The 18818-nt window shown below is 42.8% G+C and overlaps 1 protein-coding gene across 1 annotated transcript in view; it reads right to left on the minus strand.

Moving 5' to 3' along the window:
• Positions 1-1264: 1264 nt before the first annotated feature.
• LOC122133870 (LIM domain kinase 1-like) overlaps positions 1265-18818 on the minus strand; it is a 66251-nt gene continuing 48697 nt past the window's right edge. Inside the window, 9 exon segments of the mRNA XM_042738866.1 lie at positions 1265-3586; positions 5219-5376; positions 5455-5510; positions 5867-6035; positions 6226-6243; positions 6245-6292; positions 6824-6883; positions 7108-7239; positions 7999-8085. Of these exon segments, the coding sequence (XP_042594800.1) occupies positions 3433-3586; positions 5219-5376; positions 5455-5510; positions 5867-6035; positions 6226-6243; positions 6245-6292; positions 6824-6883; positions 7108-7239; positions 7999-8085 (882 nt within the window). The 3' untranslated portion in view covers positions 1265-3432.

Raw genomic sequence — 18818 nt, forward strand, 5'->3', positions numbered from 1 at the left:
GTCACTGAGCGCTTTAAATGCAGCTCCGCAGCAGGCGTGACGTCACGCGCGCCGTCAAAACAATCGCACATGGACGAGCCAAGAGGAAGATTCTTGTGAAATGTAAAATGTTAAATGGAAAGCGGCCTGGTCCAATCCTTACAAATGTTGTATTATGACTGCACAAAGTTAAATAGGCACATTTTAAAATACTTCACAAATTTTACCCATGTAAGTAGCTCTTTCTAAATTCATGGATATTAATGATGGTTTGCGGTTTCTGTAATGCACACAAGGAAGACTCGTCTCAATCCTTTTATAATTGTTATTTGTCTTTCAGATTTTGGTAGTGCCTTTTTATTGGTGCAAATAAATGCTCTCTTTAAATGATGTTCATTGCACTTATTCACACAAAATCAAAATTATGTCGTTAACTTTTATATTTTTGCAAGGTAAATATTGTATTCATAAACAGAAATTTGCGAAATGCATAACAAAATGTAATTTTTATTAGAAAGGGAATCTTTGAAAAAGGCTCTAATGCAAATTAATAACAAAAAGAATGACATACTGTTAGATTTCATGGAGGATTTTATTATTTAGTTTATTATTATTTATTTATTTTTTTCTGGTATAGTTCCCCCGCTGAAGTCCTTGTTTGTGTCCGAAGGAAAAAGGAAGATAACCTGAACTATTGTTTGGTTGTTTATATGATTTTTCTCTCTTCTTTTAAAGGTCCTGCAGATTAAGATTGTTCTTCTTTTTGCTGTGTGTCTGGATTTACTTGTCAGAATTTTCTGTAATGTCCAATAATTTCTGCATTATATATATACACATATGTGTATGGACGAGCCAAACCCGGGCTTCATTCCTCATCTTCCTGTCAGGCCAAATGCGTGGCAAATAAACTGTAATCATAATTATACTATATGAAGAAAACTAATATTGCTATTATTATTAATTGACATTATACATTTCCCCATATTCTTATTAAATGAATACAAAGTAAGTATTAACAAATAATGACCAATGTTTTAATCTTGTTTCCCCTGATGTTGTTTAAAATCATTGTTAATCAAGGTTTCTTGCATGTCTTTCTGTTTTTGCCAGTGTACAGTGAATGAGGCCTGCTGCCTGTCAGTGTCTTCAGATGAAGAAATGTTTATTGTATTGTGTCACTGTGGACCAGAGAGTCATCATCAGCTAATTATCTCATTAGTGGTTATGAAACCGTTGCATGAGTTACTGTGGAGAGAGGACAGTGAGGAGGCGAGAGACAGCAGCGTGTCATCAGGAGCATCACTTTATTCTCCTCCATCACAGCCAGTACCTTTAAAGTGCAGTCCTTTTCACAGCTTCAGCAGAAACATTAAATCACAGGAAACCATAAACCTGAAACATCAAACTGAACACAGAAACGTGGAACATGAAACTGTCCTCACTGAAACAGCGATGATGACATTAACTCAAAACACACGACGAGTCGTTGGCAAAGCTAGCGTAAAACAAAGGCACAGCGATGTGGAGAGGTAAAAGCATCGCTTCCAAAAGGAGAAGCTGCAGCATTCTGTCACCAGATGGACTTCTGGTTTCCTCAGCACTTTCTCTCTGATGCACATGAGTTTGTGAACAGATATGAAGCGTGACACGACGTGACCTTCTTGGACAGCAGCGGGTCCCTGAGTTGGACGTCTAAGAAGTGTTCTTTCTGAGTGTGTCCAGCTGCAGACTCAGCACAGAAACACTAACACCGCACTCATCATCAACTCTCTCAATGACTTTCATAGTAATTTGGCTTTTTGTTAATGGCAATACTGAGATTGTTGTTATCCAATAAAATCAACAAGGCTCCAAAATTCAGGAGTTAATTACTCATCCTAAGGCCTTCGTTCATCTTCAGAACACAGATTAAGATATTTTTGATGCATCTCGTGAGCTCTCGGACCCTTCGTAGACAGCAAGGATCCTCACATGATCAAGGTCCAGAAACATAGCAAGTAGATCGGTACGAAGACGAACGGAGGTCTTACTGGTTTGGAACGACATGATGGTGAGTAATTAATGAATTTTCATTTTTGGTTGAAGTAATCCTTTAAGCCTATGTATTATCCTAATAAAGCAAGCTGGTGTTTGTCAGTAAGGAAAGCAGTAACTGGCTTGAGGTCTGCTTCTGATGCACACAGTATTAAGCAAGAGTCGAATATCTGTTTGGACACGGTCAGAACACTGATAGTGAACACCGTCATTCAACGACAGCTTTGATGAGGTGCTTTATATTAGTAACTGCACTGGGATCAGAAGCTCTTTCCATCCGTCGTGCATCTGCTGCTCGGGGCCCGCGGCTCCATCAGTGAAGTGCATTCATACAGTCACCAAACCACAGGAAGCAGCCGCTTTCACACATAGTGCAAATCAAAGCATTTCAACATTTTAGAAAAGAGAAAATAGTGGTTCTATTCAAGAAGAGCAAAGAAGAGTCTGTTTTTACTTTTTTCTGTCTGTACACGTGCTTTCCTGGCGTTCCTCCTTTGTGTTTTCTAAACAACATCTGTTGATCTTTACGAGAACAGCTGGATCAGTAGTGGAGGACGTGACAGTGACACAGCGCATCCAGAGGAGATATTTACACCAATGGTGTTGTGTAAAGCTGAAGCTCCCATGAGGAGACACACACACACGCACACACACACACACACACACACACGCACGCACACGCACACACACACACACACACACACACACTCAGTGAGGATCGACCCTGAGACGCTCTGTCCCACATGCAGGTTTCAAATCAGGCTCTGCTTTTCAAACAAACTCCTCCAGATCAGTCCAACAGTACCGAGCGCTCTGATTGGATGAGATCACCGCAAACCACAGGAAGTCCTGTCAACTCGACGAGATTCAACCCCAAATCAAAAGAAAGATATCAGAAATCCGATTTTACACAAGAACACGAAGCCTGTGAAGACCTTTGTGAGAAATCACCATAAAATACATTCATTACAACAAATGCATATTACTTTACAATTTAAATAATAAATCATCATCATCAAAAAAAGGCTTCAGTGTTTTATGCAAAACACATATATAGATGTATTTTTGATTTGGGGGTAAGAGGAGAGTCCCATGAAGCTTAGAGTTGACCTGTATGACGTTTCACAAGTCGGACACGGACAGGTCATTATCTTCCTGATCTTCTCATGAGGACTTGCATCTCAGCAAACATTCATTATTCAAAATAATGTCTGCACATTTACAATATAACTCTATTTACACTGCGGGAAATGCCCGACGCGAGGACTATAAGCGTGATGAACCCAACGAAAACACTGATGATGCAGGAGTCTGGTGTGTTCTGGTGCATTCACGTCTCCTCGAGCCTCAGAAGAGTCAGAGCGAGTGAGACGTGAACATCACACCGCTCGGAGCATCTGTTGTGAGGAGACGCCGCTGTTACTCTGGGAGCGTGTGGAGGATGTTCTTGCTGCTCGAGTGTTTCTTAAAGAAGTCCTGATGAATGAGCTCCAGCTCGGACACCAGGTGAAGGCCCATCTCCAGGTGCATCTTCAGGTTCTCCAGCCACGACTCCAGCTTCACAAACGCAGGCCTGCGCAGAGAGCAGACACAGTTTCACTCTTCTATTATTTTAGCTTTGACAAATCAACAGTAATTGCTTGTTCTATAAATATTGTTTATAGGGCTGTCGATTCAACACGTTTCTAGGGACACACAATAATATCGGAAAGGTTATCGGAATACCGATAAAGACTTAAGATGTAAACACTGATATCAGATCATTTGAAAAAGATATGCGGATATGTCTTGCAGATAAGACGGATAGCTCACATGTGCTCAGGGTGTGCTAGTGATTAGGGCCTCGTTTCTCAATAACGACTGATCTTAGAGCTTTAAGAGCATTTTAGTTTGTTATGGTTTCGCATGCGTTTCCCCAAAATGCACTTAACGCAATCACACATAGCTGTGCTTTAAGTGCTACCAACCACCTGCTCAAGGATTTTTGGCAGGAATGGTAAATTAGAAACTGGCCGATAATTGGACATCTCAGCAATATCACTCCCAGGCTTTTTTAGAACCAGTGTAACTCCTAACGATTTTTAATCTGTGAAAGCACGTACAGAACGACGCGTCTGGTGTGTGAGAGAGTCAACACGTCCGGTAAAGTGTTTTATTTACTGAGGGGATGCTGTTGGCCTGCTTCTAATAAAATGGAAGTACAATTCACAAATAACTTTGAGTATCAACTTGTGTTTTTGAATAAATAAAGCAGTAATTGATGTCATAAAATCAAGTGTCTGTTTTGATTTAAAGGTCAGAAGTTGTAACTTACATGAACAAAAATCACAAGCATGACACTTGCAAATTAAATAATTTAATGTATACAGATTTTGTTCAGTAAGGTGTAATATATTTTTCAAATGGATTATGAAAAATTAAATATAAGATTTTTTTTTCCTTTTGCTTTAGACCATCTATTAATGTTAAATCCACAAATAAAATGTTATGGTTTCAACTACATCTGTTTGAGAGAAAAAAAACAGAACAGAGATTGATTTTATTACAGTTATTTTCAAGGCTTTCAATGTACTGTCATTAAATAAATAAATAAATAAAAAAAACAAAAAAAAAACCGTTGATATTTTAATTAAAGTTTATTACTTCTAATTTTTTACTCAAAACTACCAAACATTAAAAATAATTAGTTTATGGTTTCCACACAGGAGAGACTGTTTCAGTGGTGTTTCAAAACAATGGAAATGTATAACAGTATAGGCATCAGCTATCGGCTAAAATGATTTGAAAAATATCGGTATATTGAATATCAGCAAAATCTAATATCGTGCATCCCTGACACGTTCATTTTGTGCGATTAATATGACATGATGGAGGGCGACTGACTGACTGTGTGTTGGAGTCAATCAGAATGCTGTTATATGATCCACAAATGCTCTTCCTCTTATATTTATATCATATGATAGAGTTTAGTAATATCACAACAGCAAGAGAGCTGATTCACCAATATCTGCATGTGACATTGATTTATATCACTCCTTTTAAATGATCTTTTTTCAGACAAAATTGATGTGTGATTAATTTGCAGTTAATTAATCAGCAGATCATGTAATTAATTAGATTAAGAATTTGAATCGCTTGACAGCCCTAATAGTTTATATTAATGTGCTGATGCACATGTTTTTTGTCAGAGCATGGGTCGTCTAACCGTATCTCAGCGTCCAGATCGCAGCAGAGCGCCGCCATGGGGAAGAAAGCGGTCGGGCAGTCAGACGGGCAGTGATCCTTCAAAAACTCTTTCACGTTCAGCCCGAAGTCCATGGCGCGGGGCATGCAGTCGGGATCAGCGTTGACTCGGCCGATGATCTGAGACGGAGAGAGACACACTGAACCGAACACTGCCTCACAGCAGAGCCTGCAGCCTGTTATTCCTCACACACTCACCTCACACAGCATGATGCCAAACGAGAAGATGTCCACCTTCTCATCATAGCTCTTCCCTGAGGAGCAGACGGAGAAACAGCACGGACATTTAAACACTTGTTTTGTTTGCATCTATTAACCTACAAGTTCAGGTTCATCAAACGGAATAAATAAAATAAAAATCATATTTGTTTTGAGATAATGATGTGTGCACTCACATTCAGGGTGTAAATAAAGTATTCATTTACTTTTTACATTTAGGAGACAAACATGATTTGAAACATGATTTCTAAGAACTTGGCAGTTTTAAAAAATCTTCTCTGAAACAGGATTGATCCTAAAACAGCACACGAGCTCTCTGTGAGAACATTATGATTAACACAGAGAATAACAGATTAATGACAGACGGATGACACAGCCTGTCGTCTCTGACCGTGAATCATTTCAGGAGCCATCCAGTACGGGTTTCCCACCACGGTGTATCTCTTTCTCCGGTCGGGTTTCCTCACGCCTGGGATCTGTCCCGAGGACAGCTTGTCCTGATTCTTGTCCTCCACCATGAGTCGGGACAGTCCGAAGTCCGCCACAACAACACTGTTATTCTGCCAAACAACAATCAACACACTGACTAAAACTACATTGATCTATAAAAGCAGAGCACAGGAGCGGAGAGAACTGGCTTTATTGTTTAACTCTTCAGCTGAATGTGATTGCCATCCTCTGCTGACTGTGTTAACAGAGCTCTAATGTGTATTATCACACACACACACACACACACACACACACACTGACCTCCCTGACCAGGCAGTTTGTGTGAGTTGAGGTCTCGGTGGATGATGTTCATGGAGTGCAGATACGCCTGAGGCACAGAATGACAGAAACTGCTTTACTATCACTGATGAGAAAACACTGCCACTGAAGATCACATTTCATTCAGCTGCTGACAACATTCACCACACTCACTTTTCTTTGTTTGTCTCAAATTTTTAATTAGAATTTATTTTGTTTTTTATTATTGTTTTAATCAAAGTTTTTTCAGTGTTTTTTGTTTTTTGTATGCTATTACTTTAGTTTTTAGCATTTTATAATACATTGTGTAATGTAAACTAAAACTAAAATGAACGTGCTAATTTATAGTTTATTTCAGTTTTGGAGTCAAAATTAATTTTTTGGGCTCAGTTTGTTTTTCTAAACATGCTAATGATTTAATGTAGCTTAAGTTTTCATTAACAGAAACAAAATAATAAAACGTTTCACCATTTCTTTTGACATTTTTCACCCTTTTAGCTCATAAAATATGAATGTTAAATAATTACTGAAGTATTGGAGAAAACATTTAAAAGTGGCGTGATGTGGGCTGAGTGTCCAGATGAGGGCAGCACTGACTCACCATCCCAGAGGAGATGTCCTTGGCAAAACTCACTCTCTGTTTCCAAGGATAACCGCTGTCCTGCACAGATCACACACATTCACATTCAGAGAGACAACAGTACAGCGTGACAGCATTCATATGCACAGCACTGTGATGGAGAAATGTGAGCTGCTGCGGGAAAGTGTCCTGAACATGAGACGTGCTAAACATTATCACTTCAAACAAACTCGTGAGCATAGAGCTCTCACACACACACACACACACACACACACACACACACACACACACACACACACACACACCATAATCTTGATGATATCTCTCAGCGTTCCTCCTTTGATGTACTCAGCGATGAAGTTGAGCCGCTTGTCTTTGTAGAGGACACCGATGAACTTCAGCACGTTGGGATGATCCAAACATCTCATGACCTTCACCTGAACACACAGAGCAACAATCACAAACACATCTGCGGTTACAGAGCGTAAACTAAGCCTGCTCAAATCACACACACACACACACACACACACACACACACACACACACACACACACACACACACACAGACACACAGACACACACACACACACACACACACACACACACACACACACACACACACACACACACTGTCTGGTATCGATGTGTCGATGATACGCTAATGAATGATATGGTGTTTCACCCTAATGTATTGAAACAAAGCTACACTATATGAAAATATTTTTTTTTTCCTTGGTTAATGTGTAGTTTATATCACGTAACAGCAGTGTTGTATTTTTCTTCTCCAGCGCTCAGGTGCTGATCTTCCAGCCGCTGAGACAGACAAGCCTCCGCTAGTGTTTCTTCCTCTGGAGAAGCTGCGCTGGTTACAGTGAATGTGCTGAAGGTGCTGACACTCTTATGAGACTCCTACAGACTCATTCTCCTGGTGTGACCCCTGTGCATGCTGGGTAAATCATGGGTAGTGTGTGTGTGTTTGCTTTATAGTATATTTTTATTTGATGCCATGCCAGCATCTTAGGCTATTTTTATGGCAAAAACAATAAAAAAAAAAAAAAAACAAACAAAGAACCAAGTTATATTACAAAATATTTTTTAACATTAACATATGATAGAAATTTTAAAACTGTCTCTGGCAAAATTATACTAAATAAGTGAGTTGTGTGAGTGCTGTAGTGTGTGTAGTGTGTCATCACCTCTTTGAGGAAGGTCCTCTGTGTTTCCTCGTCGAATCGAATGAGTTCCTTCATCACCATCACCTCTCCCGTCTCTCTGTGAGTCACCTGACAATCACACACACACACAAGAGCATACTGTCACAGTGCTATCATACTCATTCTGTACTCATCCCGCTGGCAGTATATACTGTATTCGACCTGCTGACACGAACACTAGTCTGTGAAGCAGTGCATCATGCAGTGAAGAGCGTTTCACACATCAGTCATTGAGATCATTCAGTTTATTCATGTTACTTTGCATTTAACTGAATTTTGTAGAAAAATATATTGTAAATTCATAGCACTTCTAGTTCATTTGTCATGCTGTCAATGGAAGGTCCAGTCCAGTGCATTGCATTGTGGGATGGATTATTGTGTGCACTCTGTGCTGGTTGTATCCCGCACAGTTTGATGAATGTCATAAATCATCTGGATGGTTAATACATACAGAAAAAAAAAAGATCATTGTGCGAAACAGTACAGGTAGGATAATAGTGCAGTATCATATCCCACAATGCAATGCAGTCAACTTGAACTTGAACATCCACTGTGAGATATTAGGCAGGAGCAATACTAACACATTTATAATGTCTATTTCTTTACCAACAGTTATGATAGCTTAGGATAATATTCATTTACTGACGGCAGGCACTAATTACAGTAATGTTCCATTTCTATTTAAACAAAAAAAAAGGTTTATAGGTGTTATACATGCATAAACATACACATCACATCTTGCACACGGCTCGGGAGCATATCCCATCATTCATCACATTCTAGAAATAAACTGGGACTTTTTTTTGCTGAGATCTCATGAAACATTTCCATTGTATGTTAAATATTAATAATTACATATTCAGGCATGTGATCAGCTAGAGACAAAAAAAGAAGGAAAATCTGACCACGCCCCAAGCCACGCCCACAAATCACACCCCCAGCACTCATTATTAAAAATATATATTTAAGCACATTAAAAGATGTATCTTATATTGTAAAAATACATACTGTCCTGTAAAAAATAAAACCGCATTTAATAATCATGACAACAATATAATAATATAATAGTTATAATAGTAAAACAAAAGTTTGGAAACACTACGATTCTTAATGATTTTGAAATAACTATCTTCTGATATATGCTGAATTTATTTGATCAAAATAAATTAAAAAAAAAATATATATATATATATAGTAAAAATATTACAAATACAAAAAAAGTTTTCAATTTTAATACATTATAAAATGTAATGTTATTCCTGTGATGCAAAGCAGAATTACTCTTTTAGAAATCATTACATTTACATTTAGTCATTTAGCAGACGCTTTTATCCAAAGCGACTTACAAATGAGAACAATGGAAGCAATCAAAACCAACAAAAGAGCAATGATATACAAGTGCTATAACAAGTCTCAGTTAGCTTAATGCAGTAATATAATAAATAAAAAGAAAACATAGAATAGAAAAAGAATAGAGCAAACTAGTGTTAAAGGTCTTTTTTTGCTTTTGTTAATTGTATAATAAATGAAAAAGAAAACAGATAGAATACAAAAAGATTAGAAAGCTAGTTAGATTTTTTTTTTTAAGAATAGAATTAGAATAGTGAGTGCTAAAGTTAGAGTGTCAAATAAAGATGGAAGAGATGTGTTTTAAGTCGATTCCTGAAGATGGCTAAGGACTCAGCTGCTGGGATTGAGTTGGGCAGGTCATTCCTCCAGGAGGGAACATTTAATTTAAAAGTCCATAAAAGTGACTTTGTGCTTCTTTGGGATGAACAATCAAGCGACCTTCACTTGCAGAACACAAGCTTCTAGAGGCACATAAGTCTGAAGTAAAGAATGAGGTGCAGAGCCAGTGGTGGTTTTGTAGGCAAACATCAAAGCCTTGAATTTTATGCGAGCAGCTATTGGTAGCCAGTGCAAATTGATAAACAGAGGTGTTACAATTTATTTGACTCTCAAGAAACATTTCTGATTATTATCAATGTTGAAAACAATTTTGCTGCCCCATATTTTGTGTGGAAATGATGATGCACTTTATTTTTCAAGATTTTTTGATAAACATAAATCTTAATGAACACCATTTATATTCAAATATCAAATATATCAACCAAAATAACAATGTCTTCTCTCTGCCAATATGGCGGCGCGTCCACATGCAGCGGCTTCTCTCTCTCCCGTCAGAACAGTGTTTTTTCGTGTTTTTTGTCTTGTGAGTCACAGTGTTTTTGTACGCCTTCATCGCCTCTACCTGTCTTTAAGCGCGCATACAGTCGTGAGTTTCTGCTGGATGTCGGCAGAGAGCCGCATTTTTTGGAGTTAAACTCCGCGCACGCGGAACTGCTGCGAGATCTCGAACTGCTCCGGAGGCCTACATCATCACCGACCCCCACTACTGCATCTCGCCCACAGCGGAGGCGCCACAAGCGGCGTGAGAGGAAGCAGAAGAGGGTAAGCGCGGAGGTATCCGGGCTAGGCTAACGGCTAACCCACACAAGCCATCCATCCCCACCGTCGTACTGGCTAACGTACGCTCTTTGGACAATAAACTTGGACTACATCCGATTACTACGTTCAACTCAGAGGACTGTAAGAGACTGTTGTGTGTTTGTATTCACGGAAACATGGCTCAGCGACAGCATTCCGGACTGCGCCATTCAGCTCGACCAGCTGACATGCTAACGAGCGGACAGAGCTCTCGTCGCGGGAGGAAAAAACCGCGGCGGCTGGCTTTGTGTTTACATCAATGACGCGTGGTGCCGCGATGCTGTTGTGATCTGCAAACACTGCTCACCCCTGGTGGAGTTTATGATTATTAAGTGCCGGCCGTTCTTATTCTGCCGAGGGAATATACTGCCATACTGCTCGTTTCGCGTTTACATTCCCCCCGAACAACAGCAACAGCAACAGGAACGATGCACTAAATGAACTGTACCAGCACATCAGTGAGCAGCAGACAGCACACCCCGATGCTTTTCTCATCATAGCTGGGGATTTCAACCATGCTGACTTAAAGAGTGTGTTTCCTAAAATACACCACACATTAACTTTCCAACAAGAGGTAAAAACATTTTAGACTTTGTTTACACCACACAGAGAGGAGCTTACAAAGCCCTCCCCCTCCCCCACCTCGGTGCCTCAGACCACATCACTGTCATGCTAATGCCTGCATACAGACCGCTCGTTAAAGTCGCCAAACCAGTTCAGAAAACAGATTCAAGTGTGGCCAGAAGGATCGTCTGAGGCTCTTCAGGACTGCTTTGATACAACTGACTGGAATATGTTTAAGCAGGCTGCCACTTATAATAAACTCCACTGACCTCCAGGAGTACTCGGAGACTGTCACTGCCTACATCACCAAGTGTATTGAGGATGTAACAGTCACAAAAACCATTACTGTCCGGGCCAACCAGAAGCCGTGGATGACAGGGGAAGTCTACAGACTCCTGGAGACGCGGAACGCTGCCTTCAGAGCTGGAGACGAGGGGGGCCTGAGAACAGCCAGGGCCAACCTATCCCGCGGCATCAGAGAGGCTAAGAGACAGTACTCCAGGAGGATAGCCCATCAATTCAGCGACAGCAGAGACACTCGGAGCCTGTGGCAGGGGATACAGACCATTACGGACTACAAGCCCCCACAGCGGACCTGTGACAGCAACATCTCTCTGCTGAACGAGCTGAACACCTTCTTCGCTCGCTTTGAGGCACAAAACAGCTCCACTGCACAGAAGACTCCACCTCCTCCCAGTGACCAGGTGATGATGCTGACCCCGGACAGCGTGAGGAGATCCTTCAGCAGGATCAATGCACGCAAAGCTCCGGGTCCTGACAACATTCCTGGGCGTGTACTGAGAGACTGTGCAGCAGAACTCACTGATGTCTTCACAGACATTTTCAACATCTCACTTAGTCAAGCTGTTGTTCCCACATGCTTCAAAGCTACCACCATCATTCCAGTCCCGAAGAAGCCATCTCCATCATGCTTCAATGACTACCGTCCTGTTGCACTTACTCCCATCCTCATGAAGTGCTTCGAACGGCTAGTCATGCACCACATCAAGTCTGCCCTCCCCCCCTCCCTGGACCCATTCCAGTTTGCATATCGGTCCAACCGGTCGACCGATGATGCCATCTCAAACTACCCTCCACTCAGCACTCACACATCTAGAGGAAAAAGACTCATACGTCAGAATGCTGTTCATAGACTTCAGTTCAGCATTCAACACAATCATCCCTCAACAGCTCATTCACAAACTGGTCGAGCTGGGGCTCAACACTTCGCTGTGCAACTGGCTGTTGGACTTTCTGACTGGAAGACCTCAGGCAGTACGTGTCGGCAGCAACACATCCAGCACCATCACACTGAACACTGGGGCCCCCCAAGGATGTGTGCTGAGCCCCCTCCTCTTCACTCTGCTGACCCACGACTGCACACCGTCACACAACTCCAACCTCTTCATTAAGTTTGCGGATGACACGACTGTGGTGGGTCTCATTAGCAACAGAGATGAGACAAACTACAGGAGCGAGGTGAGCCGCCTGGCCGGGTGGTGCAGTGACAACAATCTCTCTCTGAACGTGGAGAAGACGAAGGAGATTGTTGTGGACTTCAGGAGAGCGCACACTCAGCATGTTCCTCTGACCATCAACGGTGCGACTGTGGAGAGAGTGAGCAGCACCAAGTTCCTGGGTGTGCACATCACAGAGGACCTCTCCTGGACCGACAACACTGCAGCACTGGCCAAGAAATCACAGCAGCGTCTCTACTTCCTCCGCAAACCGAGGAGAGCCAGAGCCCCACCCCCCCCATCATGTACACCTTCTACAGAGGCACCATCGAGAGCATTCTGACCAGCTGCATCACTGTGTGGTATGGCGCCTGCAACGCGTCCTGCCGGAAGACCCTGCAACGCATAGTGAGAGCAGCTGAGAAGATCATTGGTGTCTCTCTCCCCTCCCTCCAGGACATTTATGGAACCCGTCTCACTCGAAAAGCCCTCTGCATTGCAGGTGATCCCACTCACCCGTCACACAGCTTCTTCAGTCTGCTGCCATCAGGGAGGAGACTGCGAAGTCTCCAGGCCAGGACCAGCAGACTGAAGGACAGCTTCATCCATCAGGCTGTCAGGAAGCTGAACTCGCTCCCCGAACTTACCCCCCGTCCCTCTTCTGCCTCAGGCACCACTGAACTATGAACCCCCCCTCCCTCTAACATACGAATGTCATGCACCAGTCACTTTGTGCAGCAGTGGTCTGCTCACTACCTCATTCACCATGGATCTGACATCATTCTACCTCCTCATCAGTCAGTTTAATAAAATAACTGCTCTGAGCCCTTTGTCACTTTGTCACTTTAATCAGACTGAATAAGCTATTTTTTTTTATGCACTAAAAATCTTTTTATCTGCACTGTTTGTTCACTGGTTTGCACTCTATCTGCCATGTGCCTTGCGCTGCTTTTATTTAACCTTATTTTTATTTTTATTTTTTCTATTATGTCTTTTTTACATTCCTTATTGTATATTTTTATATTTATATTTATATTTTGATCTAGATTTTTAGGCTCTACTGTTAGTGTTATCTGTATGCACCGGGGGTCTGAGAGTAACGCAATTTCGATTCTCTGTATGTATGTACTGTACATGTGGAAGAATTGACAATAAAGCAGACTTGACTTGACTTGACTTGACTTGACTTAATGCACTTATTAAATAGAAATCATTTTAAATGTCTTCACTCACTTTTTGTCACTTTCATGCATGATGAATAAAATTATTAATTACTCTCTCTTTTTTAAATCTTATACAAATGTTTGAGTGGTATCATTTTCCACAAAATTATTAAGCTGCAAAACTCTTTTTCTAACATTTATAATAATGAGAAATGATTCTTGAGCAGCAAATCAGCATATTAGAATGATTTCGGAAGATCATGTGACACTGAACCTTCTTTGTAAACTACAACAAATTTATAAATGTTTCTAATGACGAATGTTGCGTTCCCAAATACAAATTAAAGCGGCTCAAACCAAGCTCCAAACCATTCACTACTGCACAGACTCAGGCTATAAATGAATCTCTACTGCACAGATTTGGGCTCCAAACTATTCACTAATGAGCAGACTCTAGCTCCAAACGAATCTCTACTGCGCAGACTCAGGCTCTAAACGAATCACTACTGCACAGACTTGGGCTCCAAACGAATCACTACTGCGCAGACTAAGGCTCTAAACGAATCACTACTGCACAGATTCAGGCTCCAAACGAATCACTACTGCACAGACTTGGGCTCCAAACGAATCACTACTGCACAGACTTGGGCTCCAAATGAATCATACTGCGCAGACTCAGGCTCCAAACGAATCACTACTGCACAGACTCAGGCTCCAAACGAATCACTACTGCACAGACTCAGGCTCCAAACGAATCACTACTGCACAGACTTGGGCTCCAAAACGAATCACTACTGCGCAGATTCAGGCTCCAACAAGAATCACTACTGCTGCACAGACTTGGGCTCCAAACGAATCACTACTGCGCAGACTCAGGCTCCAAACGAATCACTACTGCTCAGACTCAGGCTCCAAACGAATCAATACTGCACAGACTTGGGCTCCAAACGAATCACTACTGCGCAGACTCAGGCTCTAAACGAATCACTACTGCACAGACTTGGGCTCCAAATGAATCACTACTGCACAGACTTGGGCTCCAAACGAATCACTACTGCGCAGACTCAGGCTCTAAACGAATCACTACTGCAACTACTTTGCATACAAAAGAACCAAAACTAAACACACCCGCACAGACTCGAGCTCCAAACGAGTCACTACTGCTCAGACAAACGAATCACCACTGCACAGACTCTAGCTCCAAACGAGTCACTACTGCGCAGACACGAGCTCCAAACTAATCACCACTGAGCAGTTAACGAATCACTACTGCACAGACTCGGGTTCCAAACGAATCACTACTCCACAGACTCTGGCTCCAAACGAATCACCACTGTGCAGAATCAGTCTCCAAACGAGTCTCTACTGCACAGACTCAAGCTCCAAACGAGTCACTACTGCTCTACTGCGCAGACTCTTGCTCAAATCACTACTGCGCAGACTCGGGCCCCAAACCAATCACCACTGTACAGACTCTGGCTCCAAACCAATCTCTACTGCGCAGACTCTTGCTCCAAATGAATCACCACCGCGCAGACTCCAGCTCCAAATGAGTCACTACTGTGCAGACTCGAGCTCCAAACAAGTCACTACTGCGCAGACTCTGGCTCCAAACGAAACTCGAGCTCCAAATGAGTCGGCTCCAAACGAGTCACTACTGTACAGACTCGAGCTCCAAATGAGTCACTACTGTGCAGACTCAAATCAAAAACAACCACTAAAACTCTGGATCCAAATGAAAACGAATCACTACTGCACAGACTCTGGCTCCAAACGAATCACTACTGCGTGAGCCTGGTTTCTCCCAAGGTTTTTACTGCACTGTGCAGACTCGGGCTCCAAACGAATCACACTACTGCACAGACTCTGGCTCCACAACCAATCTCTACTGCGCAGACTCTGGCTCCAAACAAATCACCACACTACTGTGCAGACTCGGGCTCCAAACCAATCAGCACTGCACAGACTCTGGCTCCAAACCAATCTCTACTGCGCAGACTCTGGCTCCAAACAAATCACCACCGTGCAGATTCTGGCTCCAAACGAATCAACACTGCACAGACTCTAGCATTTGAGCTCTAAACCAGCCACTAAAGACTCGAACACCAAACAAACCACAACTCCAAAATATTCAATACCTAAACAAATCACAGAGCAGACTCTGGCTCCAATTGAATCACTACTGTGCAGACTCTGGCTCCAAACGAATTACCACTGCACAGACTTTGGCTCCGAACGAATCACTACTGCGCAGACTCTGGCACCAAAAGAATCACTACTGCTCAGACTCGAGCTCCAAATGAGTCACTACTGCACAGACTTGAGCTCCAAACGAGTCACTACTGCTCAGACTCGAGCTCCAAACCAATCACCACTGCACAGACTCTGGCTCCAAATGAATCACTACTGCACATACCCCCAAACCAAACTAAACACCACTGCGCAGACTCTGGCTCCAAACAAAACACTACAGATCATACCCCCAAAACAAACAAAATACCACAGAACAAGATCCAAATCAATCAAACAATACCCACAAATTCTGGATCCAAATGAATCAATCACCACTGCACAGATTCTGGCTCCAAACTAATCACTATTGTGTAGACTCGATCTCCAAACGAGTCACTACTGCTCAGACTCGAGCTCCAAATGAGTCACTACTGCACAGACTCAAGCTCCAAACGAATCACTACTGCGCAGACTCTGGCTCCAAACTAGTCACTAATGTGCAGACACTGGCTCCAAACTAATCACTACTGCGCAGACTCAGGCTCCAAATGAATCACTACTGCGCAAACTCTGGCTCCAAACTAATCACTACTGCTCAGACTCGAGCTCCAAATGAGTCACTACTGCACAGACTCAAGCTCCAAACGAATCACCACTGCACAGACTCTGGCTCCAAACGAATCACCACCGTGCAGATTCTGGCTCCAAACGAGTCACTACTGTACAGACTCTGGCTCCAAACGAAGTCACACCAGTCACTACTGTGCAGACTCGGGCTCCAAACCAATCAGCACTGCACAGACTCTGACAAATCACCACCGTGCAGATTCTGGCTCCAAACGAATCAACACTGCACAGACTCTGGCTCCAAACAAGTCACTACTACGCAGACTTGAGCTCCAAACCAATCACCACTGCACAGACTCTGGCACCAAATGAATCACCACTGTGCAGACTCAAGCTTCAAACAAATCACCAATTCACCAAATCACCACTGCGCAGTTTCGGGCTCCAAACGAATCACTACTGCACAGACTCTGGCTCCAAATGAATCACTACTGCACAGTTCTGGGCTCCAAACGAATTACCACTGCGCAGACTCAAGCTTCAAACAAATCACCACTGCACAGACTCAGGCTCCAAACGAATCACTACTGCGCAGACTCAGGCTCTAAACGAATCACTACTGCACAGACTCAGGCTCTAAACGAATCACTACTGCACAGACTCGAGCTCCAAACCATTCACCACTGCACAGACTCTGGCTCCAAATGAATCACCACTGCACAGACTCTGGCTCCAAACCAATAACTACTGCGCGACTTGAGCTCCAAATGAGTCACTACTGTGTAGACTCAAGCTCCAAACGAGACACTACTGTGCAGACTCTAGCTCTAAACGAAATCACTACTGTGCAGACTCGGGTTCTAAATGAATCACTACTATGCAGACTCACCAACCAAAACAATCACTACTGCGCAGACTCTGGCTACAAACGAATTACCACTGCACAAACTCTGGCTCCAAACGAATTACCACTGCACAGACTCTGGCTCCAAACGAATCACTACTGCGCAGACTCTCTTGCTCCAAACGAATCTACTGTGCAGCTCCAAATGAGTCACCGACCTCCAAATGAGTCACTTGGGCTCCAAACGAATCACCACTGCACAGACTCTGGCTCCAAACGAATTACCACTGCACAGACTCTGGCTCCAAACGAATTACCACTGCGCAGACTCTGGCTCCAAACGAATCACTACTGCGCAGACTCTGGCTCCAAATGAATCACCCTTATATAACTTATTTAGTAAAACGAAACACAACAGCACATACACAAGCTCTAAACTAAACAACACATCTAATACACAGGCTCTAAACCAATCACTACTGCACAGACTTGGGCTCCAAACGAATCACTACTACACAGAATATTTGGGCTCCAAACGAATCACTACTGCACAGACTCGTTCTATAAACCAAACACTACTGCACAGACTCAGGCTCTAAATGAATCTCTACTGCGCAGATTTGGGCTCCAAACTATTCACTACTGAGCAGACTCGGGATCCAAATGAATCACTACTGAGCAGACTCTGGCTCCAAATGAATCACTACTGTGCAGTGCAGACTCTGGCTCCAAACGAATCACTACTGCACAGACTCGGGATCCAAACGATTCACTACTGCACAGACTCTGGCTCCAAACAATTCACTACTGCGCAGACTCAGGCTCTAAACGAATCACTACTGCACAGACTCAGGCTCTAAACGAATCACTACTGCACAGACTCAGGCTCCAAACGAATCACTACTGCACAGACTCTGGGCTCCAAACCGAATCACTACTGCACAGACTTGGGCTCCAAACGAATCACTCCTATGCAGGCTAATCACTACTGCACACACTCACTGAGCAGACTCAGGCTCTAAACGAATCACTACTGCACAGACTCTAGCTCCAAACGAATCACTACTGCACAGACTTGGGCTCCAAATGAATCACTACTGCACAGACTTGGGCTCCAAACGAATCACTACTGCACAGACTCAGGCTCTAAACGAATCAATACTGCGCAGACTCAGGCTCTAAACGAATCACTACTGCACAGACTCAGGCTCCAAACGAATCACTACTGCACAGACTCTAGCTCTAAATGAATCACTACTGCACAGACTCGGGCTCTAAACGAATCACTACTGCACAGACTTGGGCTCCAAACGAATCACTACTGCGCAGACTCAGGCTCTAAACGAATCACTACTGCACAGACTCTAGCTCCAAACGAATCACTACTGCACAGACTTGGGCTCCAAACGAATCACTACTGCGCAGACTCAGGCTCCAAACGAATCACTACTGCGCAGACTCAGGCTCTAAACGAATCACTACTGCACA

This window comes from Cyprinus carpio, chromosome B15 (assembly GCF_018340385.1).
Source record: "Cyprinus carpio isolate SPL01 chromosome B15, ASM1834038v1, whole genome shotgun sequence".
Classification (NCBI taxonomy): Eukaryota; Metazoa; Chordata; class Actinopteri; order Cypriniformes; family Cyprinidae; genus Cyprinus; species Cyprinus carpio.